At 44.4% G+C, this 12,274-nt stretch overlaps 1 protein-coding gene across 3 annotated transcripts; it reads left to right on the forward strand.

Annotated features, from left to right (window-relative positions):
- Nucleotides 1-108: 108 nt before the first annotated feature.
- LOC118368072 (tubby-related protein 4-like) lies at nucleotides 109-12,232 on the forward strand. Of its 3 annotated transcripts, none has more exons than XM_035751821.1 (16): nucleotides 109-210; nucleotides 1,186-1,279; nucleotides 1,717-1,986; nucleotides 2,421-2,549; nucleotides 2,758-2,919; nucleotides 3,296-3,476; nucleotides 3,660-3,767; nucleotides 3,931-4,094; nucleotides 4,426-4,650; nucleotides 4,926-5,181; nucleotides 5,340-5,484; nucleotides 5,735-5,879; nucleotides 6,105-6,198; nucleotides 6,356-6,499; nucleotides 6,635-10,287; nucleotides 10,540-12,232. In XM_035751821.1, exons 2-16 carry the CDS (start codon nucleotides 1,262-1,264, stop codon nucleotides 10,654-10,656), a joined length of 5,811 nt encoding a protein of 1,936 aa, XP_035607714.1. In that variant the 5' UTR covers nucleotides 109-210; nucleotides 1,186-1,261; the 3' UTR covers nucleotides 10,657-12,232. The 3 variants fall into 3 exon arrangements, with proteins under 3 accessions (XP_035607714.1, XP_035607717.1, XP_052352553.1); XM_035751824.1 differs by having other exon boundaries at nucleotides 4,926-5,160; XM_052496593.1 differs by lacking the exon at nucleotides 109-210 and adding an exon at nucleotides 1,545-1,620.
- The last annotated feature ends 42 nt before the right edge of the window (nucleotides 12,233-12,274 follow it).

Genomic DNA, 12,274 nt, shown 5'->3' on the forward strand with positions numbered 1-12,274 from the left:
TTTATTTGATTTTATATGCAGGACTGTTCCTATTGGGGAGTGCCAATATGGCCGACCATTGGGTTCAAAGCCGTCCAATGGCCAACACATGGCAAATGCAATCCAGGGTTTATATACATCATTGTTGGCAACGCGACTGCACCTTATCATTACAAGTATTTGGTGTTCTGCACAGATCAAGGATATGACAGCGACCTTATATTTGATAAAGTGAGTTCTGCACCGTGTGCTCTTTTGTTGTGTGTGTATGTGGCATGTATATGTTGTCAGTTTTGCGATTGGAATTGGTCAGATAAAGAAATACGAAAGAGGGAAATCATCCGTTTTATACAGGTTCCTCGAGATCTCCTCTGATTCCATATCAACGAAGAGCGGTGGATGAGGATGGCTTTCATTTCCATGCATTATCTTAATTCACTGTGATAGCGCGATTTGATTGATCCATTGAGTATCCATCTAATTGTAAATATGGAAAATATAGCCGATGGGTCGCCTACTGAATTTTTATATTTATAATATATATAATATATATATATATAAATTATATATATATATATATATATATATATATATATATATATAAAACGTTCGCTTGCCATAAGGTTTTTTTTAATGTTTCCGTGAATTCATTGGAATCTACCAGTTTTATTGAATCAGTATCGTGTTAATGACGTAACAGACTGATCTCAGTACCTATGGAGACACGAACGCAAGAGTGTTCGGTTCAGAATGTGCAATGCAGTGCTGCATAAAGATCAGGATTCTAGCTTGACATTCCATTTAATAGCTGAGAACAACATTCATTTCAAGGTTGATGCACTGAATGGACAAGGCAGTGATTTTCCTGTTTAAAGACTTCACCTATTCGATTGAATCTATAGCGTGTGTACAGGCTATTGCTATTATTGGAATAGACACATTGGCTTAAGCCTAATTCATTCTTTAACTTTACATTTTTTTCTTGACATTGAATAGTCATCAAACTGCATTGCCCCATACTGTAGGTCTTTTTTCCTGACACTTGATTGGAATCACATGAAGACATAGGCCTATATAATGGCCCTGTCATAGGGTACCAATCAGGATAGACGTTTCAAGACCTGAGGCCCAAGCCGTCTTGGTGTAGTAAACTGAATGCTGTGAAACCTTTCAATTATATATTATTTTCTCTTTTCGGGACATTAGGAATTCTATTGGTCTTCAGTGCACCATCTGCATGGAAACATGGACACCACCTACAGAGGAGGAATTGTAGTCAACAATGTCCAGGAACTGTGAGGTGAGTAACATGTGGGCAATTGTAGTTTATTTTGTATTCTATTCTACATGTTATATTACCTGGTCATATATAGCTGAGTAATATTGAGTTATGACTTGACTATATAGGACGGTTTAATAGACCTACCTCTTGGAGAAATAACCGAAGCACTTTAGCCTACCTAATGATCTAGAATAAAGTGTATGTATAAAAAACAAACAGAAAACAAACAAAGAATCAAGCAAGTCAGTCAATTAAACTATTTGTATTTATTTTATTTAAACAGTGAGTCCCATTGAGACCGAGGTCTCCTTCGCAAGCGAATCCTGCATAACAAGACCAGCAGCAATTACACATTAAAAGTTAGAGACACAAATGCTTTAATCAAGAACATAGGAAACCCAAAAAACACACACAAATAAAGGTTACTATGTTCTCCTCCTCTGTTTACCTCCTAGCCTGGTCACTCAGTAAGGATGTTAGCTGCTGTGGAACATGGTCCCATCCTCTGCAGCGACTCCAACATCCTCTGCCTCTCCTGGAAGGGCCGGGTCCCCAAGAGCGAGAAGGACAAGCCGGTGTGCCAGCGGCGCTACTATGAGGAGGGCTGGTTGGCCACAGGGAACGGGAGAGGGGTGGTGGGCGTAACGTTCACATCCAGCCACTGCAGAAGAGACAGGAACACACCTCAGAGAATCAACTTCAACCTGCGAGGACACAACAGTGAGGTGTGTGAGCCGGCTTTGTCATTTATGTGTTTTCAATATCTTATTAGGCAGAGAACTGGGCAACCATTAGAAAATAATTTGACGTGTGTTCGTGTGAAGTATGTATAGTATATATATATATATATATATATATATATATATATATATATATATATATATATATATATATATATATATATATATATATATATGCATATTCAATATTTTCTCTGAAAACTTTCAATTATTGTGTAGCTTTTGTCAGAGCTCACATCTGTGCTGACTGTACCATCAGCAACTAGGGTGGAGGAAATTCACTGTTTTGTTGTTTTTCCCATCAGGACAGTGTAGGCCTATTTCATGTTGAATATTGAACTGTATTCCACATTCACATTCCTAGACAGACCCCTGTGTTGGTGGAGTGTAATAGCAGTTGCATTGTGTTTCCTCTTAAGGTTGTGTTGGTCCGTTGGAATGAGCCCTTTCAGAAGCTGGCCACGTGTGACATGGAGGGAGGCATCTTTGTTTGGATTCAATATGAGGGACGGTGGTCTGTAGAGTTAGTGAATGACCGCGGTGCCCAGGTAAGTTTGTACCTGCCCAGGTAAGTTTGAAGTCATCAGCACACACACATTACCATTGATCATACAAAAGCACATTTCATATGAAATGCACAATCATCATCAGAGTAATATATCAATTGATGGGAAGAATATTAGTTAAAGGTATTTGTGAAAATATCATGTATTGATGTATGTATGTTTACACTTACCTCTCATCTTTCTCCATCAGGTGAGTGACTTCACATGGTCTCATGACGGCAGCCAGGCCCTGATCGCCTACCGGGATGGGTTTGTCCTGGTGGGCTCGGTCAGCGGACAGAGACACTGGTCCTCAGAGATTAACCTGGAGAGCCAGATCACCTGTGGCATCTGGACACCTGATGACCAACAGGTAAACCGCCTCAATCAATCAATGCTTTACATGTATTAATAAAGCCCTTATCACACCTAAACAAAACATTGTTACATGTATTACACTTTTACATACAGATACAATTACACCTGATATATTAAATCATCTGTTGGTTTCCAGGAGACAGATGACGTCTAGTCCAATTTGGTGCTCTGGATACGCTCTGGATAAGAGCGTCTGCTAAATGACTTAAATGTAAATGTAAATGTAGTCCTGGACTAAAAATAATGTGGGACCCTGTTACACCCTATAATGGAGAATATTTTGTTCTTTGTCAAAGGCTGAATCTACGTCCAGGAAACTGGCTCCCTATACGCTTTCTCTCATAAAATCCTTCCTGCCCACTGTACTTCAGGTGTTGTTTGGTACGGCTGATGGTCAGGTGATAGTGATGGACTGCCATGGTCGTATGATCGCCCACGTCCTCCTGCATGAGTCAGATGGCATCATCGGCATGTCCTGGAACTGTCCCTGTTTCCTGGTGGAGGACAGCACAGAGAGCGACACCGACTCTGATGACAATAACCCACCTCAAGGTAACATATTGTTTTAATGCTAAAACAAAGAAAAAAGTGAATCCCTGTTTTATACCTCTCTCTAATGTACCGCTAACGTTTTTGTTATTACCACTGCTTTGAACACTATAATTATAATTGTGCACTACGATGGTGACAGTACATTGGCCAGGAGGCTAATGTGTATATTTTTCTCTCCCCTAGTACGTAACCTGAAGCCCCTTCTGACAGTCAGCTTCATATCAGGAGACATCAGTTTGATGAACAACTACGATGACCTCGCTCCTACCGTCATCCGCTCAGGACTCAAAGGTACTGACTTTATCAATCTTCTGTGTGTGAGCCAACCAAATTTCGTAAAGTGAAGCAGTTTTCTGTCGTTGTGAGAAATAATGTAGTGGGGAAACCCACCACTGTGTAATATAAAGATACTGTACAGTATGAACGTGATGTGACTGAAGCCTCTCCTCTTCAGATGTAGAGGTCCAGTGGTGCTCTCAGGGGGACCTCCTGGCAGTCGCTGGGATGGAGAGACATGGTGTCCCCGGACTCCCCTCTGACTCTATCATGAGGAACGCCCTGGTCAAGTTCTACAATGTCCAAGGAGAACATATCTACACGTTAGAAACACCTGCCCAGGTGAGCTCCCCTCTGATTTCATCCTCTGAAACGTTAGTGTGATATTTACAAACTTGTTGTAATCTGTTTGTATGGCATAATTTCAACCAGTTTTGCCTTCTGGGTAGGTCCTCTAACACATATAAGTCAAAGTCTATAGGACATCTGAAATCTTCAACCAATAACCACAATGCTAACAGGAGTTAAACTTAATATGAAATGTTGTCTTGCCACACTTCCAAGTCTCGTTCAGTTCAGTGGGCTATGGAGAAAACCAGAAATCAAGGTTCCATACAATGTGAATTACAACAGGGCTGACTGGAAACCTGCCTTGTCAACCTTTGCCTTGCAGCGCCCCATCACCACCATCTGCTGGGGCCATAGAGACTCTCGTCTGTTTCTGGCATGTGGCCCGGCGCTGTATGTGGTGCGAGTGGAGCACCGGGTGGCCAGCCTGCAGCTACTGTGCCAACAGGGCATCGCCAGTGCCCTGCGGGAGGAGAGGGACGTGGGCAAACTCAACATGCCTTCCTTACTCTGCTCCTATGTCACCACCGCCTTCATACCCACCATCAAGGTAGAAGGAGATTTATTCAGTTGGCTACTGTAGGCTATTATCTCAGCTCAAAGACATCTGGACCTGTTCATTTCAAAATCACATCACCCCTTGGTCATAACCCTTTAATGTTTGTAGATATGTAAGGTGCAAGGGATGCGCTGGAAGCTCCATTAATACCCTGATTATAACTATTCAGACTCTAAAGCTCTAAAGGGCTAAGAGGCCAAGGGAAAGAGTAGGGTTAGGATGTGAATTGGGAACCAACTGTTAATGCTCTTCTCTTGTTTCTCTAGCCTCCCATTCCTGATCCCAACAACATCCGGGACTTTGTCAGCTACCCCACTGCTGGCAACGAGAGGTTGCACTGCACCATGAAGCGAGCGGAGGACAACCCCGAGGCAGGGGGACCCTGTTACACCCTATACCTGGAACACCTAGGGGGGCTGGTGCCTATCCTCAAAGGCAGACGAATCAGCAAGCTACGCCCAGAGTTCATCATCATGGACCCCAAAACAGACAGCAAAGCAGGTGGGCTTGGCACAGGAAAAGGTATTATAATGAGCTTTTAAAAAATAGATAGTATGTTAGACACAAACAGCTACCCCTACTATTGTTTTTCACAAGTTCTACAGTTCTGACGTGTTTAGGTTGAATCATAGATCATTTTTTAGTTGTTGTTTGTATGTTTGTTTGTTTGTTTATTTCAGACGAGGTGTGTGTGAATGCTATGATCTCCTACATGACTGACAGCTGTAACTGTTCCGACTCCAGCGACATTGAGTTGAGTGATGAGTGGGTTGGAAAGAAGTCGCCTAAACTATCCAGAGGAAACAGGTCTCCCAAGCATTCCAGGTATCTTTCATTACAGTGGTCTAGATTCTGCAGGAATGACATTATAAGATTTCTGTTTACCATATTCAACTCTAATCCTAAACATTACTCGTCGCTGATCCATCTAATTCAAAAGCTCAAGCTTCCTAAATATGTCATACCGGTATTTATCATTTGATTTGTTCTAACTTGTTGTAACGACAGTGTTTATTATTTAAAATGAGTCTATTTTGCCCTTATTTGCCATTGGTTTTGTTGTTTTCTGGCGTAGAAGGAACATGGAATCAAGAAAATCTCCCAAGACGTCTAGGACTAGTCAGGAAGGGCTTCGATCGCCAAGGTTACCAACGAAGAAGCCTCTGATTCGTTCTCCCAGTCTGACACGTCGAGAGATGTCCATGGATGGAATCTCTGAGGTATTATCTGAACATGTGTTAAGTGGAAAGTTCATAGTGATTCTATTGGCTGAAACTGCTGTTTTCGCTAGTTTAAATTTAGCCACTTCCACAGCCGGAAGTAAATCAGGTAGCTAGCTAGCTAGCACATACGATATTTGGTTCTGGGTTCTGAGATCATCTTTCATTTGGTTAAAAAAAGTCACCAAATAATCCATCTGCCTTTTTATTTGCCTGGTTTCACAGCATAATTACCTGGCTCAAGTCACGTCCAATATTTGGGGGACTAAGTTCAAAATTGTGGGACTTGCTTCTTTCTTACCTGCTAATCTGGGTGCAGGTAAGATCACTACAATGTGAGAAGAACAAAATGTACACATTAAATCACACAATTTGATGTGTTTAACTTTTTACGTTTTTACTTTATTCTGACTGCTATTTCCTTCCTGTCATTTTTCTGTCAAATTTGACCAAAGACATGTTTCTCTCCATTTCAGTTATCTATAAGACCAGTTTGCTCCATCTACAACCAAGGCAGATGACAATCTACCTTCCAGAGGTGCGGAGAATATCACTTGACTTCATGAGCCTGCCGGTCTTTAACCCAAACGTCTTCAGTGAGGATGAGGATGACTTGCCAGGTATGAATGAAGGAAATAATTGGATTTCACTGGATTTTTCAGGATTATTGAATACAGGATTTTCAGAATTTGACATTTGTGTGGATCAATGTGTATGTTGATGTAATTCATAAGAGTCCCTGACTTGTGTTTCAGTAACGGGACCATCTGGAGTGACAGGTGACAACCCTCCATGTACGGTCAACATCCCCATCGCGCCCATCCACAGCCCCGCCCAGGCCATGTCCCCCACTCAGAGCATTGGTTTGGTCCAGTCCCTGCTGGCCAATCAGAACATTCAGCTGGATGTCCTGACCAATCCCACGGCTACGGCTTCAGCAGCAGCAGCAGCAGCAGCAGCAGCAGCAGCAGCGGCCTCAGCCTCTGTTCTGGGGTCTGATCATGGTCAGGATGCTGTGGCAGTACATTACAGTGGAACTCTAGGAAGGTACTCCAACCCAGGACAGGTGATATTTAATGGGCTAGAGATTGGTCCCCTCCTGGCTGGAACATTACCTCCACCTCCGCCTCCACATAACCTCCCCCAACAACCTCACCAACAACGTCCTCAGTCACAACAGACGCACCAACAACAGCAGTCCAAACAACCACAGCAGATACAAACGCAACAGCAGCAGCAGCAACAACAGAGGATGCAACATCAACAACTACAGCACCAACAACCACAGATTCCACAACATCAACAACTACAGCACCAACAACCACAGATTCCACAACAACATCAACAACTACAACAGCTTCACATACAGCAGATCCAAGAGCAGCAGCAGCAACAGACTCAGCAGCACCAAGCACTGCAACAACAGTACCAACAACAACAGGCGGCACTGCAACAGCAACAACAGCAGATCCAACAGCAGCACCAACACTTGCAACAGCAGCAAATCGCTCAGCAGCACCAACAGATGCAACTGCAGCACGAGCAAATGCATCAGCAGCAGCAACAAATGCAGCAACAACAACAGCAGATCCGACAGCAGATTATAGAGATGAGGCAGCAACAGCAGCAGTTACAGCAGCAGCATCAGCAGATACAACAGCAACACCAACAGATGCAGAGACAGCACCAACAAATGCAGCAGCAACTAAAGCTGCAGATCACCTTGCCCCCTCCGCCTACTGGCTACCCCACCATCTCTTTGCAGCAGTTTCAGGTACCCCACCCCAGTCCAGAGTTGGGACCAGAAAGAGGACAGCAGGGCCATACTCAGAGCCATACTCTGGGCAGGCCAAGTCTACCGCGATCCAGGCCTCCATCATTCATTGATGTAGACAGCATACGGTCTAGACCTCCTTCCTTCCTTGAAGCAGACACATCAAGATCTAGGCCGCCGTCATTCATCGACTTAGACACAATACGGACTAGACCTCCTTCTTTCATTGATGTAGATACTGGTACATTGCGATCTAGACCCCCGTCTTTCCTCGATGCGGACTCCTCCCGATCTAGAACTCTTTCATTCATTGACACAGACACACTACGGTCTAGACCTCCTTCCTTCCTTGATGCAGAGACTTCCCTTGAGATCCAGATGAGGAAGGTGAACGCTCCCCCGCCCTACCCAGGAACCGTAGTGTCTGCAGCCACCGCCACGACCTCCACCGCTCCTCAGACCCTCATCACCAACTGTGACAACCCCAACATACTGGTCACAGCAGACCCTTGTCTGAAGAAAGACGAGTTCTCACTCCACCCAGTTGGTCTCCAGTACCAGATGGGATACGAGAGGATCACAACCTTTGACAGCAGTGGGAATGTAGAGGAGGTGTGTCGACCTCGCAGAAGACTCATACGCAACCAGAACGCCTACGCTGTTCAAGGCATGGGAGGTTCTGCCACACTTAAAGTTACCTCATCGTCTGACAGTAAGAAAATCCATCTTCCTTACAGCTCAGCGACTCTAAGCCGCCTCTCGGTGCCACGATACTCCATACCCAGCGGAGACCCGCCCCCCTACCCAGATCCAGCCAATCAGGTTAACATTAACACGACAACACTTCATCCTCCCCAACGCATGGACAGTAGTCACATGATTCACGCTACCTTGCGACGTGACAGGCGAGATGGGGAATCCCGCTTGAAGGTCTCCCAGATGGTTGATGCTTCAAGGACTCTACCGTCCAAGTCGAAGATCAATAGTGCTGCCCTAGCGCTCTCTTACCAGCAGAGAGTGCCAACAGCTCTGTATACCTGCACTCAGTGCAGCAGCAACAGCAGCAGCACCAGTGTCAGTGTTAGCGGGGGTGGTAGTAGCAGCAGTGGCATTGCAGGAGGCACTGTAGTGCGACAGGATTTCCCACCAGGAAAAGGTGCTCATCACAGCACCATCATTGTCCACTCCAAAAGCACTTCACCTCTTGCTTCTCAGTCATCGTACAATCTGCTGAGTCCTATTGATAACAGCAGGGATAGGACTGTATACGTGAACTCTGCCTTTACTGAAGACGAGGCATTAAGTCAGCAGTGTCGTCACCTGACTCTTGGGGAGGTTAGTTTGACTCTGAAACGTCCTCCGCCATACCAGTGGGACCCAAACACCGCAGAGGAGTTCTGGATACCTCAAGAACAGACTATCTTAGTTCCCCCTCCACCACCAACACACAAACCCCCACCCCCACTCATCTTCAGCAATGCTCAGCACCTGGACATGACACGGCTGCCTTTCCTACTCTCAACAAAAAACCCCAGCAGCCCAAGCACTGTTACTTTCCCATCGGGTTACCAGATCTCCCTTTCACCTTTCCCTCCAGGGGGAGGTCAGGGTGGACCCCCACTCCAGTCAATGCAGAGCCCTCCACCACCCTGCCCTCCCAACGAAGTAGTTGCCCCAGTTCCCCAGTTCACACAGCAGGACCCCAACTTGGTCTTGCCACCTGGATACCCTCCCAACCTTGCCAACCTGGCTTGCTGCCCTCTGCCACCGATGTACCCAGGAGCTAGCTCCTGTGCCGGGCTTCAGCTGCAACCTGTTAGCCTGCACCCCTGGAACCCCTACAGCCTACCCATGCAGGACCCCTCAGGCTCTGCCACCCTGCCCAGCAAGTCTCATCAACTGTTAGAGAAGCCAGTCCTCTCCCCATCTCCTCCTACGGTTCCTCCTCCCCCACCTCCTTCACTTCCTCCTCCTCCTCCACCAACCATGCTGCCAAAACCCAAAAGCCCTACAGAGGAGCTGACGGAATCTGCCAGTAGCTTCCAGGAGCCGTCTTCTCTAAATGAAAGCCCTGTTCCAGACCGGCAGGGGACTGACAGGTTCAGCAAGAAGAGCCGTAAACGTCTGGACAGCCGAGCTGAGGAGGCAAACATGACCACCGTCTCAGAAGGAAAATCCAAAAAGGAAGGGCGCGCCCTCTCCGACTTCAACTCCCTCATCTCCAGCCCCAGGCCTGGCGGCAGGGAGAAGAAGAAACCCAAAGGCCAGAGGGAGCAGCTGAACAAAACCAAGAAGCTCAACAGGACAAGTACCACCAGCGAGTTCCAGGACAGTTCCGAGAGTGAGCCCGAGCTCTTCATCAGTGGAGACGAACTGATGAACCAGAGCCAGAGCTCCAAGAAGGGCTGGAAGAGTAAGAGGAGCCTGAGGATGGCCAGTGAACTGGAAGAGATCAAGTGCAGGAAGGCCAATGAGAGAGAGGACCGCGGGCTGGGCAGCCAGGGATTCGTCTACGTCATGGCCAATAAGCAGCCACTCTGGAACGAGGCAACACAGGTCTACCAGCTGGACTTCGGAGGACGGGTCACTCAGGAGTCTGCTAAGAACTTTCAGATCGAGTTGGATGGCAGACAGGTAAGATTTTGCTTTTATTATTTTCAGAAACCTGGATGATTTGTTAATAACGGCAGTTGTATATAAGTTAGAATTCTAAAATCAGTGTAGTATTGTTGTTGCTTAAAATACCAACTGTCACATTGACCTCTTTATGGCTTAGCTGAGTCAGTACCCATCGAGCTCCAGGTAGACATTGAGCGATGAAAACAGGCCTTCCTCGAAGCGTTATATCTGTTTTCCAGATTTTTTTCCCCCCCTTTCTTTCTACAGGTGATGCAGTTTGGCAGAATCGATGGGAACGCCTATATCCTGGATTTCCAGTATCCTTTCTCAGCAGTGCAGGCCTTTGCTGTGGCCTTAGCCAATGTTACTCAAAGGCTTAAGTGAGAGACTGCTCCCACCCAGCAAGCACCACATATGTGTCATATATATGGATCTGTTCCAACCTGGTGCATAATGACAACATAATCAGATGATGTTCCTGGGTCCTATAACAAGGGACTGTCAACTTAGTGCTTTGCAAGGACAACACGGTTTATGGGGCTATGAACAGTGGTGTAGTGGAGGGTAAACGCACGTAAACACAGTTTACGCACCTTCTTTCTTTTGCACGAGCTGAAATATGCATTGAAAGTATAGGGTGCGTTACTTCAGCGTTTACCCACCAATTGTTTTTTTGTTTTTTTACAACTACATCACTGGCTATGAAATACACTTTAGTAAGCCTCATATAGAAACATTTTAGAAGGTAAGTTGCTCTTACTTACCGTATCTATGCTTCGGATTTAAAAACTGCCCTGTGGAGAAGTGCAATTTTAAAAGACCTGATTAAAGAAAAAGTGCAGTGCTGGACAAAAGTGTTGAAATGATGTATTGTGAGAAAGGAGACCATATTGATTGTGGAAAGACAACAAGATGAGTTTGAAGGTATTAGAGTTTATTTACAAGTTATTTATAACATCACTTCTATGAAGTGATCCTATAGGAATATCCACATTTCCCTAAGTTGTGCCATTATTGACAAGCCATTATGTAAATGTTATTGTATGACCACATACTCCCTCCCGTACAACATTAATTGGAACACATTCATAAATAAATTGTGACACCTGTATATTATCAATGTTGGACCTAACTTTCTGCCAATCATCTCTTTTAGTAGACCCTATGAAAAACAAAAATTGAACGCATGTGTAAATCGTTATCAAAAATGTTCACATGCATGGATCACGTTATCTGGGACAAAGTTTATACAGTAGAAATCTCATCTGCTGCCAGATCGGTCAACTCATGTTAAATCATACAGCAACAACAAAAAAAAGACAAGCTAACCTCTGGAATTAATGTAACGTTATGGTGTATAAACTTGGTTGGCTCTGTGTTTTAGTCAGTCATTGGTGGTGTTTAAAGATGCTACTTGAACATTGCATTTGAATGTGAAGTGCTTTGCCTCCTTGGAGTTGCTGCTGCTTTTTGATAGAGATTGTCCGCATTAGTGCTTATAGTGTCACATGGTATTGAAGACATCAAAGTTATAATTTTTATATTTTCAGATTTTAATTTGTTTTTGATTGACTGATTAATTTGTGAACATGTTCAGTAATTAACATGTCTGGTGCTGCTTTTTATTTAAGTATATCTGCAGGTTTATTTGAAAAGGTATTGTAGACAAGTTATGTGATGATTCAACTATTCAATGCTTAGCATTGCTACTCTACTGTGTCATACAGCAAGACTTCAATGCGTATTATACAATAGAGACAGTGTGTGTGGTGTGGTCATTGTGTTATTGTCATCACCACCTAAATTAATATTATTGTATTGCCTAGATGGATTTTTCTGAATTTTTTTTTCAATTGTATACAATGATTTTTGTCCAGAATATATATCAGAAGATATATCATTAAAGATAGGTCGAACTGATTTCCAAACACTTAATAAAATGTATAACATTGAAAACACATATCTATGTCTCTTCTCTGTGTGTGTGTGTGTGTGTGTGTGT

Source organism: Oncorhynchus keta, chromosome 35 (genome assembly GCF_023373465.1).
Source record: "Oncorhynchus keta strain PuntledgeMale-10-30-2019 chromosome 35, Oket_V2, whole genome shotgun sequence".
In the NCBI taxonomy this organism is placed as follows: Eukaryota; Metazoa; Chordata; class Actinopteri; order Salmoniformes; family Salmonidae; genus Oncorhynchus; species Oncorhynchus keta.